Source organism: Leopardus geoffroyi, chromosome B1, assembly GCF_018350155.1.
Source record: "Leopardus geoffroyi isolate Oge1 chromosome B1, O.geoffroyi_Oge1_pat1.0, whole genome shotgun sequence".
NCBI classification, from domain to species: Eukaryota; Metazoa; Chordata; class Mammalia; order Carnivora; family Felidae; genus Leopardus; species Leopardus geoffroyi.
Window position 1 is genome coordinate 40,213,393 of NC_059327.1, and position 14,236 is coordinate 40,227,628.

Consider the following 14,236-nt stretch of genomic DNA (forward strand, 5'->3'; position numbering starts at 1 on the left):
AGTTAAGCACAAAATAAACACCTGCTAACTGACTGATGCATTCAGTCCTATGTATTTTAAGAGGAAGTTCCTCCCTGAAGTCAAGAGCATGAGGGAAATACTCAACACAAGAAAGCAAACTAGAAGGCACAAGATGTGTGAAAACAGGCATATTCTCTACAAAAGCTGCAACAAATCTTAGTATCCTGAAATAGAAAAATGATTGTGTTTAGCTAAGTGTGAAGAATTATTATGGTGTATGGAAGAAGAATGGCTATAAAAAAAATTTTACTTTTACATCTTAAGTGTCAAAATAAAAGAAAATTTGCTATCTTACTTCAGCCCAATTCGCTGATGATGGTTCAACTTATCTTCATGTTTCCTGAGATCTGTATAGAAGACATACAAAGTTGAGGTGCTAATTTAAACATTCTTGGGAAAAAAGTCGCTAAATTTAGTGATCCTTTTTACAAAGAACTACCAGGAAAATACACTGAAATGACTTTGAAAAGATAAAAAAATTCTGATATTAAGAACTAGATAAAAGTTTCTTCAAATCAATGTAGTAAAATCTAACAGTTGATTTCATGACTTGTATTTACTGAATCAAAATTTCAATTATAGTTACACAGAATAATAGATTAAACATGCCAGGATCATACCACACTTCACTGACTATAGCAAAAAGCAGCCTTATAAGAACCTATATTGCTTAATTTATGGTTCATAGCAGCAGTAGTAGCCACAACTTCTGAATGTTTTAGGACTACGTTAGTTTATATTGCCCATTTGTTCATTTACTCCTTCATTCAACTAGTATTAATTGAGTAGTAACTTGTATAGGCACTGTGGTTGAAATCCTGTTGAAAGGAAAAGTGTTATCTTCATTATTTTGATTAAAAAGCTGTCATATCATATCTGAAATCTAGAAGTGATGTTCCTTTACTGGGCATAAGTACAGGAGTAAGCCTTGTTAAAGAAACAGCAAGATAAGTATGCTTCCAAAGCAATTTCTACAGTCACCCTTATATTCACAAACATAGATTCTCTCTGGAGATACAAAATGGAGAAAAATAAAAATCTTTATAATACATGGAGCACTTAATATCTGTCATAGTTCTGTGTACACAGTAAACACTGAAAATGCAATGGAACTAATGAATTTGTAATATGTAAGGATATAGATGTTGACAGTTATCATATTACATATCTGTGAATTGTGAAATACTGTAAAAACCATTATAGCTGATCTCTGACACTCCCAAGGGATGCAACTTCTGTTTAAAAACAAATTTTTGACCCCTTTAACCAATATTTCACTCAGATAAACCAAATATGCCACAGGCAGAAGAGCCCAAACCCTCTCTGAGATGCAGATATAGTAGAGTTCATTCTCTTGCTATGTGACTCACACAAATTCTTAACTTTGCAGTATTACTAATTAATCATGCCTCTTGAGAGTCAGTTACCACTTTTAAGTACTTACTTACTACGTACCAAGAACTGTGCACTAAGTGCTTTTCATACATTACTGCTTTAAATCATATGAGGTAGAAATTATGATAGCATTTTGCAGCTAAGAAACCAAAGCACCATGATCATCCATTCTAATAAAGTGGTGGAGAATGGATTCAAACCCAGGTTCATCTCTAGAACCTGTCCACTTAACCATTTCGGTTGCTTGCAGATAGTTGAATCCACAAATATTAAACCCCAAATGCTGTAATAAATCTATCTATACTGTATACTGTACATACATACTATAATAAATATACTGTAATAAATCTATCTATATATAGTATATACCCTTTAAAAAGTATGAAGAAATAAATTATATTCAAAGGATTACTATACTAGGTTTAAGGACTATGTTTATAATTACTTGATTTAGGCTCTATTTTTATCACTTCTTTGAAATCAAAAATTCCTTCAGTAAGTATTGCAAGCCTCTTACAGAATCTTTCTCCATGTATATCACTTTGCTTTTAAGGCTGAATGTGTAGGATTCTGTTGTCTAAAATTTCACTAGAGAAACAAAAGCAATTTAAATTGTTTCAAAATCTACAAATGAAATCACTGCATTAAAATAAAGAAGCCACTTCCTCTTCTTCTGAGTTATAAACCTAAGCAAGTTTAATATAGGAATAAAAGCTCTACTTTACATCTACTCTCTGCTATAGAGTTAAAATGAAAGTCTTACCATTCCTATTTACTAGTTGAGAAAAGGTTTTTTAAGTTCTAGTTTGCTAGAGCATTAACCATCCTTCAGGAGCATATGTGACCTGGGACTGGTGACCTATTGTACATACTCACCTTCTAATGTTTTAATCCCTTCATCTACAAACTTCCTTGCAGCAGATGGACTACAAAAAAAGAAAAGCATTATCTAAATATCAAGTGAAACTCAGGACCCCTTAATAACAAATAACCAAGTATGTCTTCTCTTGTCAAACATGAAGAGTTACTGTGGAGCTAAACAAGACCTGTTAAAATGTGGTGTGATTTTATCCAAAGAGAATTCCTGAAGTCTCAATCTAGGAAGACAACCATGAACCTGGATATGAAACAGACATCTAAGCAGCTAGGTGCTATGGTATACATATACCTTATTCATCAGACAGACATACAAACAAGAAAACAGTTCATTCAAACGATTAACTGAGGGCCTATTATGTGCCAGATACTCTTCTAGGTGCTGAAAATACAGCAAGAATAAGACAAATAAGCACCTTGGTCTTACCTACCTACTTACATTCCAGTGGGGAGAGAGAGAAAATAAATAGGTATATAAACAAATTTTTAAAGTATCAGGTAAATGAATTAAAATACGGAAAAGTGACGAGTGGCTGGGTCCTACTTTAGATTGGGTAGCAAAGGAAGGTCTCTGAAATGGTATTTAAACTAAAATTTTAATGACAAAGAGTATTTGTAGAGACACAGAAACAGATATTCATAGCAGAAAGGCAATATGGCACATAACAAGTAGAACTAAATTGGGAGTCCGGAAACATGGGTTCTAATTCTGACTTTGCCAGTTACCCCACTTGCAATATTCAGTGTTTTTCCCTAGAAAAAGAAGATAATAATAACACAGATGCTCTTTAAAACAACTTCTAATACTTTAGAAAGGCCCGAAGTCCCTGAGGAGTCATGTTCATTTTCAGTACTAAGTTTAAGAATTTAATATATTTTACAATAACTTTCATCAAAATGTGGCTATTTAAAGGAACAATCACATATCTAAAAGAATGCCTCACTCCATAAAGATGCGGCTTAAGCAAAGCAGTATAGCCTTAGTGGTTTTTGTTGTTTTTTTAAATTTTTTTAACATTTATTCATTTTTGAAAGGCAGAGAGAAAGAGCGCGTGAACAGGGGAGGGGCAGAGAGAGAGGGAGACACAGAAACAGTAGCAGGCTCCAGGCTCCAAGCTATCAGCACAGAGCCCAATGTGGGGCTCGAACTTACGGACTGCGAGATCATGACCTGAGCCGAAGTCGGCCACTTAACCGATTGAGCCACCCAGGCGCCCCTGTTTGTTTGTTTTTAAGATTTTAGTTTTTAGGGGAGCCTGGGTGGCTCAGTTGGGTAAGCATCCAACTTCAGCTCAGGTCATGATCTCCCAGTTTGTGAGTTTGAGCCTTGCGTCAGGTTCTGTGCTGACAGCTCAGAGCCTGGAGCCTGCTTTGGATTCTGTGTCTCCCTCTCTCTGCTCCTCCCCTACTCATGCTCTGTCTCTCTCTCAAAAATAAATGTTAAACAAAAATTAAAACAAACAAACAAAAAGATCTTAGATTTTAAAGACTGGCATATCTTGACATTTGCAAAAATCTGGCTGGAACTACAGTGTATTATGCGAAGTGAAATAAGTCAGGCAGAGAAAGACAAATACTGTATGATTTCACTCGTGGAATTCAAGAAACACAATATTAACATAGGGGAAGGGAAGGAAAAGTAAGATAAAAACAAAAAGGGAAGCAAACCATAAGAAACTCTTAAAGACAGAGAACAAACTAAGGGTTGCTGGAGGTGGGTGGGGAATGGGCTAAATGGGTGATGGACACTAAGGAGGGCACTTGGGATGAGTGCTGGGTGTTATATGTACGTGATGAATCACTGAGTTCTATTCCTGAAACCAATACTATACTTTGTTAACTAACTTGGATTTAAATAAATAAATAATTAAAAAAAAATTTTTTTTAACGTTTATTTATTTTTGAGACAGAGAGAGGCAGAGCATGAACAGGGGAGGGGCAGAAAGAGAGGGAGACATAGAGTCTGAAACGGGCTCCAGGCTCTGAGCTGTCAGCACAGAGCCCGACGCGGGGCTCGAACTCACGGATCATGAGATCATGACCTGAGCTGAAGTCGGACACTTAACCGACTAAGCCACCCAGGCACCCCAATATTTTATTTTTTAAGTAATCTCTACACCCAATGTGGGGCTCAAACTCACACCTTGAGATGAAGAGTCACATGCTCCACCAACTGAGCCAGCCAAGTGTCCCACAACCTTAATGTTTTAATGTTAATCTTTATGTTGTCAAGAAGTGTTAAAGAAGCCCCCTTTGGTGCTAACTCAAATTTTAAGATAGAGATTCCTTCATTAAAAAATGCTTGGCTCTCTCTGTCCCAAAAATAAATAAAAACGTGAAAAAAAAAAAATTAAAAAAAAAAAAAAAAGGGGCGCCTGGGTGGCGCAGTCGGTTAAGCGTCTGACTTCAGCCAGGTCACGATCTCGCGGTCTGGGAGTTCGAGCCCCGCGTCGGGCTCTGGGCTGATGGCTCAGAGCCTGGAGCCTGTTTCCGATTCTGTGTCTCCCTCTCTCTCTGCCCCTCCCCCGTTCATGCTCTGTCTCTCTCTGTCCCAAAAATAAATAAAAACGTGAAAAAAAAAAAAAAATTAAAAAAAAAAAAATGCTTGGATGCTTGTCCCAAATTTATAAGGTACTATGTTAGGTGCTATGGAAAAAAAGTTTAAATGCTTAAGATAAATATCATGCTCAGAGAGGCAAAAGAGGCATAATCTGGAGGGAGTGATAAGATGTACACAGAGCAAGTGTAGGTGGAGGTTAGAAGAAGGAGATTGTATCTGACTGGGGAATCAAACTGGTTTTATGAAGGAGGTAACACTTGCCTTGGATGGACTCTGAAAGCAGAGGTAGCACCTGAAGAACCAGCCTCAGACATATAAGATATGGAAGAGTGAACTATATGGACAAAGACACAGAGATGGCAAGGTACAGGTTTTGAAGGGAAACAGAATATACTTATTCTGTCTTACATAAAAAATAAAACCAACCCTACTACTGTGTCTACTTAAAAAATACTTCTTACCCGATGCCACTAACTCGAGTCAGGAAATTGATAGATGAACTCGTATCATCCTGCCGAATCTTTAAGAAAAAAAAAAAGTCTAATAATGATTTTGGAATGCTCTGAGGACTCAAATGATCTTACTGGAAATATACCAGTCTGCTAAGAGACCTGAGGAGCCATTTACATCTGTTTGTAAAACCATACAAAAGTATTCACAAATAACCTCAGTGGTTATAGATGAATAACAAAGCAAATGAAGATATTTCATCTCTCATTTATCCAATACTTTTAAAAGGCTTATTCATAAAAGACCATAAGTGGTATAGTTACTATCACCAGGGTGAAATAAAATCATAAAAATGCTTTAAAGAGCTTAAGAATAGAAATTCTAAAATACAACAATCTTTTATCAAAGTTTATAACCTACCTTCTGAATGATACGAGGAGCTAATTGTAATACAGCTGCTAACAGTCTCTTAAAGGACATATAGAAAGGGGCACCTGGGTGGCTCAGTTGGTTAAGTGTCCAACTTCGGCTCAGGTGATGATCTCACGAGTCATGATTTTGAGCCCTGCGTTGGGCTTTGTGCTGACAGCTCAGAGCCTGGAGCTTGCTTTGGATTCTGTGTCTTCCTCTCTCTCTGCCCCTCCCCTGCTTGTGCTCTGTTTCTCTGTCTCTCTCTCAAAAATAAGTAAATATTAAAAATAAAAACATTTTTGTGAGAAAGAGAGAAACAGAACATGAGTGGGGGAGAAGTGAGAGGGAGAAAGGGAGACACAGAATCCAAAGCAAGCTCCAGGCTGAGCTGTCAGCAAGATCCCAACGTGGGGCTCAAACTCACGAACTGCGAGGTCATGACCTGAGCCAAAGTCAGATGCCCAAAGACAGCCACCCAGGTGCCCCAAAAAACATATTTTTAAAAAATAAAGAGCACATAAAATAAGTGAACAATTATTATTTTAGGGGAACAATATTCAAATTAAAAAAATAGAACACTTAAAGCCATAAACTCCACTCGTCTCTTTTTCTTCTCCATCTCACCAGATGAATGACATCAGTCACCCTGCAATGATGCTACGATAGTTGCCCTAAAGACAGACACTAGAGGGGCACCTGGTGGCTCAGTCCATTAAGTGTCCAAATCTTGATTTCAGCTCAGGTCATAATCTCACAAATAGTGAGACTGAGCCCTGCAATCGACTCTAATAGCATGGAGTGCTATTAGCACTAATATAGCACTAAATTAGCACTAAATATTAGTGCTAATATGCTAATAGCATGGAGTCTGCTTGGGATTTTCTCTCTCCCTTTCTCTCTGTCCCTCCCCCACTGGTGCTTGCTCTCCTTCTCTCGAAATAAAAAAAAAACTAAAAAAAAAAAAAAAAAAAAAAGCAGACACTATAATCAAATAAGCAAACAAGTTAAAATTTTACCTTTTCCAGCTTACGCAATTTTCCAGTCGCTAAAAATTCATCAATCTTTTCAGCAATTTTTGTTCCTACACCAGGCTAATAGGAAATTAAAAATATAAAACTCATATAAATATAATGCTTACCAAATCACTCAAAGATAAAGTAAAAAATGGGAAATGAAAAAAATGATCATCACATGACCAGTTTAAAACCAAGGACACAGAAAATTGAGTCATGGTGAAAATATATTCTCCCAACAAAATCCTTAAATGACTGACAAAAGAGAAGTCCTAATAAAACAATTCTAAATGACTTATTTTTTAAATTAATTTTTGTTGTAGAAAAGAGAAATAGAATTGCAAAAAGAAAAATATTAAAATCACTTGTTAATTTCATCACCCTGAAAATTAAAATAAATTGTAATCTCATCACCTAACATCTGCTACATAGCTTTCTCTGCTTATATACATAAGCAGAGTTATATGTGCATATATGTGCATATATATACACATATATATATACACACACAGTTTTCTTACAAAAACAGAATCATACTGCTTTGTATTTTCTTAACTTAAAAACAGATCATGAACAAATCTCCATATCAATATATAAATACAACATCAGTATCTTTAATGGCTGCATAGTATATCACTGTACGAATGTATCATAATTTACTTAACAAATACCCTACAGGTAAACATTTAGATAGTTCAAAAACTTTAATATAACCATGTCATGAATTTCCTCTAGAGCAGAGGTTCTTAAGCTTTTACATACATTATCATCACCTTGGGGATGTGGTAAAACACAGAAAGCCAATCTCACCCTAGAGTTGCATTTCTTTCTTCCCTTCCCTTCTCTCCCCTTCCCTTCTTTCTCTTTCTTTCTTCCTTCCTTCCTTCCTTCCTTCCTTCCTTCCTTCCTTCCTTCCTTCCTTCTTTCCTTTCCTTCCTTCCTTCCTTCCTTCCTTCCTTCCTTCCTTCCTTCCTTCTTTCCTTTCCTTCCTTCTTTCCTTTCCTTTCCTTCCTTCCTTCCTTCCTTCCTTCCTTCCTTCCTTCCTTCCTTCCTTCCTTCCTTCCTTCCTTTTTAAAGTAAACTCTACATCTAACGTGGGGCTTGAACTCACAACCCTGACATGCTCTACCAACTAAGTCAGCCAGCTCCCCCAGTAGGTTGCATTTCTAACAAGTTCCCAGGTAGTGATGCTGCTGCTGGTCTACGTACCACACTGAGAACCACTGCTCTAGAACTGTATAGTTCAACATGGTAGCCACCAGCCACATGAGACGATCTAAGTTTATATGATTAAAATGAAAAAATGCAATCCCTGAGTCACATTAGCCACACTTCAAGAGCTCACTAGCCAAATGCAGCTCATGGTTATTGTGATGGACACCAAGGCTCTAGAACATAAGCCCCATGAGAGCAGAGATCCTGTCTTTTTACTGCTTCACCTGAAGCACCAGGAGAATACGTGGCATACAGGTGCAGAACAAACGATGCTTATATACATCTATCTCTACTGGTTTCCTCAGGATAAATTCCTCAAAGTAAAATTGTTGGGACAAAGGAGATAGGCATTTTGCCAACATTCTGCCAAATTATCCTTCAGAAAAGCTGTAAATAACCAAGATTTCCATCATTAGTAACTGTATGTCTTTTTCCACATCTTTATCCATACTGTATATTATATTTGATAGTTTGATAACACCATACAGCATCTTGTTTTAATTTGCAACTCTGATTACTGGTCAAGTTGAACACTTTTTTCATGTTTTTTTCCTTTTTATTTTTTCCCTTTAAATAAGTTTTTACAGTAGCTACAGGTTCATGGCAAAATTGATCACTAAGTACGGAGTTACCGCATACCCTCAGCCCCCACACACACATAGCCTCCACAACTATCAACATCCCCCACCACAACGCTACATTTATTATAACTGATGAACCTACATTGAAACATCATCATCAAAGCCCACAGTTTACATTAGTGCTCACTCTTGGTGGTATTGGTCCTTTTAAGTTAAATGTTCAAGTGCACAACAACATGTGTGCCAGTTATTTCCTACTGTCTCTTAGCCCTACGTATACCCTTCCATATTCTTGATTTATTTAATGCTTAATAAGTGTTCCAGGACTACTGAACACATATTCAAGTTCTGAAAACAGCAATTACCAGATAGAAATGAACAAGATTTAGGAAGCAGAACAGACTAGAAAATGGAAACTGCTCAGGTTTCTCATTTTCTTTATCAGAAGACACATACTGACCTGAAGCAATTTAAGCCTAGGCTATTTCCTATACCTAACATTAAGGATTAAGAGGCAAACACTCATTCTGGAAATATCAGACTTCTAGAATTATTGAGAAGCACTCATATGTGCCAAAGAGTAGGTTGGTGATTTTTAATATAATAGTGGAAAGGAATAACGATGTGATATTCATATTTTCTATCTAATGTTTATTTTTTTGAGAGAGCACGCACGCACACACGCATGAGTGGGGGAGGGAGAGGGAGACAGAATCTGAAGCAAGCTCCAGGCTCTGAGCTGTCAGCACAGAGCCTGACACAGGGCTTGAACTCATGAACCATGAGATCATGACCTGAGCTAAAGTCAGACACTTAACCAACTGAGCCACCCAGGCGCCCCTATGTGATTTTCATATTAAGTCCAGTCTCATGTAAAAGGAATTTTGGATATTTTTGTGGGGTTTTTTTTTAGAGATATACCATAAGCTCAGATTTGGGATGAAGTGCATTAAAGCTTGTCAAAAGTTTGAATCTAATAAATGAGCAGGTAATTAACATAAAAAAGGAAAGTCAATAGTGATAAAAGGGGAACAGAATGGAAGCAGAAGTGGCTCCTGAGGTTAACACTGGGTCAGTTCACCAGGAAAGAAACTCAGAATTAAAGCCCAATGTATTTATAACTTCCTTGGCTAGTCTATTTGGGGAGGATATACTGAAGTTGAGAACTGTCTATTGGTACAAAAGATTTAAAACCTATACACCAGGACATCATTAGTATTGAGTAATTAATTCAAGATGAAGATGTGGCACATGATTAATGTGGATAATCTGTCACTCAATCATAAGATGTACAAGATTTATGGTAATTTCACGACTCTGAAAGGTGAAAATACAGGACAATTATGGCTCATATTTTGAAGGCTCTCATGAGAAAATTAAGGACAATCAAATATTGATAACCTAAATTCTAGAGGACTTTTGTGAACACAAATGGGTAAAGAATAACAAAAGAAGGTGATAACTGTCAGGACTTAGACCAATCAAAAGCCACGTCAGTTTGACATCTTTAACAAAAGATGAATTAAGATATGGTCCTCAATTTTCAGGAACTTAGAATCTTTTAGTGAAATTTAGATGAAAGAGAACAACCTATCAGGGGCGCCTGGGTGGCTCAGTCAGTTAAACGGCTGACATCAGCTCAGGTCATGATCTCGTGGTTTGTGGGTTCGAGCCCCGCGTCAGCTCTGTGCTGACAGCTCGAAGCCTGGAGCCTGCGTCAGATTCTGTGTGTGTGTGTCTCTCTCTCTGTTCCTCCCCCACTCCTGCTCTGTCACTTCCTCTCAAAAAAATTAAATAAACATTAAAAAAAAAAAAGAGAACAACATGTAGACTTTCCTAGTATATTCTTGGCAATACTAATATAAATTAGCAAGAGCCATGACCCTCTAGAAATTGTGATACACACAGTGACAGAGCATATAGGGCTTCAAGAAAATTACAGACAAGAGGGCTAAATGCGGTAACATACTAAGGGGCTCAATTATGTGATTAGTAGGTAAGATCTCTTTGGGAACACCAACTCTCACTAACTCACATAAATTCTTATACCTGTTATCAGAAAAAGAGCTAGGGACCAGACATGCCAATATGTTCTGTCACCACATTCTTGAGGACTAACCCTCAAGCTGAAATTCAGTGTGAATACATATGTATATGGCAGGGTATAGAAAAAAATTATAATTACATATATTTAAAGCAGAATTTCAATTTACACCCTCCACACTTTGACAATGAAACAGTATGACTGATATAGCATTAATATTATTCCAAGAAATCAGGAGCAGTGAAATCTGTGTATGTGGATCAAGGAAGCTTTGGAGAGGCAAATTTAATTTTCCAGTGGAACCCATCAAATTTGTACATGTGTGAACTCTACAATCAGCTTGCTCACTAAACTTACCAACTTCTTAGCTTCTGCTCCACTCTTTATTTTGTGTGGGTACTTTGCAATCACAGATGCTGCTTTTCTATAAGAGGAAAAAAAAAAAAAAAGAAGAGAAAATCAGTTAGTTACAAATCCAGGGAGGTCTTAATTTTTCTTAAACTGGAACACATATACAAGCAAATATTTAGCTTAAACTTTATCATAATAACCAATTTTCCACATCTGTGTCAAACTTAAAAAACTCAGATGAAATGACAGACCACCTGCATATCTTTTAGAAGTATTTTGAAAATCCTCACATTTGAGGATAGCATAATTTTAACTGTATATGTGAAACTAGGGAGATTCAGCAGACCAGTAGCCTTTCCTTTTGGGGATAAGCTAGTTTTCAGAAATTGTTTGTAACTCTCATAAAAATGTGCCACCTGGTGGTATATAGACTACTAGATACCAAAGGGGTTTATGGATGGTTATTTTTAAATTCATGGCCTATAATTCCAACTGCATTCCACCATGTCCTTATAGTTATATTCTTTTTTTCATTGCTCTCATCTCAGTTCTGCATAAAGCACTGACCTGTGATTCTTGCCCATCTCCACACACATCCAGCTCAATTATCTGGTGACACATTGGACACACCCTGGGAGCTTACCGATGGTATCCTGTCTATAATTTCAGTGCTAAATATAGTTTAGCAATGATGCTGATAAAAAAGCCAGAGTACATCTAAGTCTAAAGCATAAATACCAGGTAGTCTTTGCATCCTTGGTTTTTCATTCTGTTCTAATACATACAGACCTTTAGATTTGGATTTCAACCTCTATTAGCATGTAACTGATGATGAGTCTGGAAAGGTATGTTGAGGACAGTTTGTTGAGGGAACTGTTTCAGTAAAGACAAGTAGTACCAGACAATTGGCATTATGGAGCAAAGCCTGAAGGGAAAAAGAATTAATCCTGAAAGGCCTTCTGTATGCCACAATGCATTTGGGCTTTATCAAGGTGAAGAGGAAATATTAATTATCTGATATGGAAGAATGGCAGGATAAGACAACTATTTTCAAAAGAATATATTGGCCACAATCAAGAGAAATGTATATCTGGGTAGGGAAATACATGCAGGCATCACCTGATTTTCCAGACTGATTTCCTCATTCCGACCATATTCCATAAGCAAACTGAACTACTGACTTCCTGGAAAATATCATACTCCTCAGGTCTCAATACCTTGACACATTTTGTTTCCTTTCTTAGACTATTCTTCCTTTCACTTATCCCTTGACAGGCTCCTTCAAAACTAAACATCTCCTCTCTGAAGCCTGGTGCGACATAAAATATAGGGTTGAATATCTCTGATTTTTAGATCATCAAATGTGTGGATGATAGAACAATTATTTTTTTTTGATAGAACAATTACTTTAAACAGGAAGTCATAAAAGATAAGGTAAGAAGCATAATCAGTTTTGAATTTTGAATGGGAAGGGAAGGAGAGAGCTGAGGTTAATTTTGAAAGGGTGGAGATAAAGGTAATAGTGGCCTAAAAATCTGAAGAAAAGTCAATGAGATACAGATTTGGAGTCAATGACATAACCAGTATCCAAAGCCAAGAATGTTGACTTCCAGGGAAAGTATGAAAATGAGGGAAAAGGACAAAGGGCAGACCTCTGGGAACTCCTAGCATTGGAATACAGGAGGTGAAAGAACAGACAGGAGTGCCATCGCAGAATTCAAGGCTAAGACTTGAATGCAATGAGCTAATGGTGGATGCCAGTGAGAGTTCAATAAGGTGAGATGTAGGTGACAGCATTTTCAGAGGAATGGCAGGATGACAATTATACCACAATGAGATAAAGAATGACCAGGGCTGAGAAAATCCAGACAAGAAACAGATTATTCAAGAAGCTTAACTGTAAAGTGGAGGAAAGAGACAGGAGCTAGCTAGAGGGTAGAGGGAAGTTAAGAAGGCTGTTTTGTTTTTGCTTGTAAGAGCTGAGGGACTTAGGACATATTTGTGAGCTAAGGGGCACAAGTAACTGGATGTGGGAATAATGGCTATGATAAGGGTCCTGGTGAGATGGACAGGATAGAATGGATCCAAGGATCGGCCAAACACCAACCAGATGAAGATCTGATTCCATGAATTTCATAGCACAGATCTCATACACTGTTTCATTATGGCTTAAAATCAAACTGCATTTTCAGCAATTCATATTTGATGATGGGAAAAACACACATCAGCTACACCTATTTTGCAATCAGACTGGGAACCGATTAGAAACGATCCTACAGAGCTCTGCCCAAATTATCCCAGAAATATTGTAGTAAGGTACAACCACAGAGTCAATACCCTCAGTTGTTGCTTTTTTCTCCTCTTGCATATGGTCCAAATATCCACTGGCCCCTCAGCCCTGTTAACTGCCACACATCCCAGGATGCATGCTACCAGAGAATGCTGCACCGTCCCACCTGTAAGCATTGTACTTGTGGATTGCCTGGTTCACGTTCTTCTCAAAGTTTGCGAGTTCTGCAAAGGCAACAAGAGGCTCGGGTCAACAAGAACCACGAGTAAACAAACGAAAACTGAGTTTTCCAGAAGGGGATGTAACAACTTCTTAAGGGACAGTGACCCTACGCTTCTACACGGGCCAGGCCCAAGACAGCCCAAACAGTGACACAGGAGTCCCCTGGAGGACTGACATTCAGCCACCAGCAATGGGCGCTGAAGGAAGATCCGTACGGAAGACTACCCGCTGCAAGGGGCCAGACCCATCCACAGGGCTGTGGGGACGGGAGAGAAGGAAGGGAAGGCAGTGAGGTAGGAAGAAAGGAGAAGAAAGCCAGCGGCGCCTGGCGCGGCGCTAACCTGTGAGCATGTCCGTGATTCCCCCGTTGAGCGTCTCCTGTGGCGCCTTCCGTTTGCTCATGGTGGCCTGCACCCGAGGACCGCAGAGTGCTCAAAGCCGCGGACTGGCCCCCTCTCCCAGCTTTAAGGAGGGGCCGGGACTTGGAGAAAGGGGCAGGACCAACCCAGCCCTGGCAAAGCCAGCGCGACCTACTGAACAATGGCTGCCTCTGACAGGGGGCGCGGTGCGCGGCGCGCGTGGTGACGTCACGCGCTGGGGGCGGTGCCGGGGGCGGGGCTCTCGCGGCTCTTGCTGGGTGAGAGAGAGACGGGAACCACTCGGCGCAGGAGACCTGAAAGAGAAAGCTGGGCGAGATGGCTGGTTTCGTAACGGGGTTTCCGTGGGAAGACCTGGATTCTTAACAAGACCTGGATTCTTAACAAGAAAACGTCTGTTTTCCCAGTACGTTTCTCTGGAATCCTCTCC

General features: G+C 38.6%; 1 protein-coding gene across 2 annotated transcripts in view; it reads right to left on the bottom strand.

Annotated features, from left to right (window-relative positions):
- Window positions 1-14,005, bottom strand: part of POLB (DNA polymerase beta) — a 31,089-nt gene extending 17,084 nt beyond the window's left edge. Inside the window, exons 1-7 of one of the 2 annotated variants that reach the window (XM_045459115.1) lie at window positions 13,771-14,005; window positions 13,374-13,431; window positions 10,924-10,990; window positions 6,730-6,804; window positions 5,314-5,372; window positions 2,293-2,342; window positions 317-368 (exon numbers count right to left, since the gene is read on the bottom strand). In XM_045459115.1, coding sequence (XP_045315071.1) covers window positions 317-368; window positions 2,293-2,342; window positions 5,314-5,372; window positions 6,730-6,804; window positions 10,924-10,990; window positions 13,374-13,431; window positions 13,771-13,831 — 422 coding nt within the window. In that variant the 5' untranslated portion in view covers window positions 13,832-14,005. The remainder of the gene's footprint in view (window positions 1-316; window positions 369-2,292; window positions 2,343-5,313; window positions 5,373-6,729; window positions 6,805-10,923; window positions 10,991-13,373; window positions 13,432-13,770) is intronic. The other variant, XM_045459126.1, reaches the window with a different exon arrangement.
- Window positions 14,006-14,236: the final 231 nt, after the last annotated feature.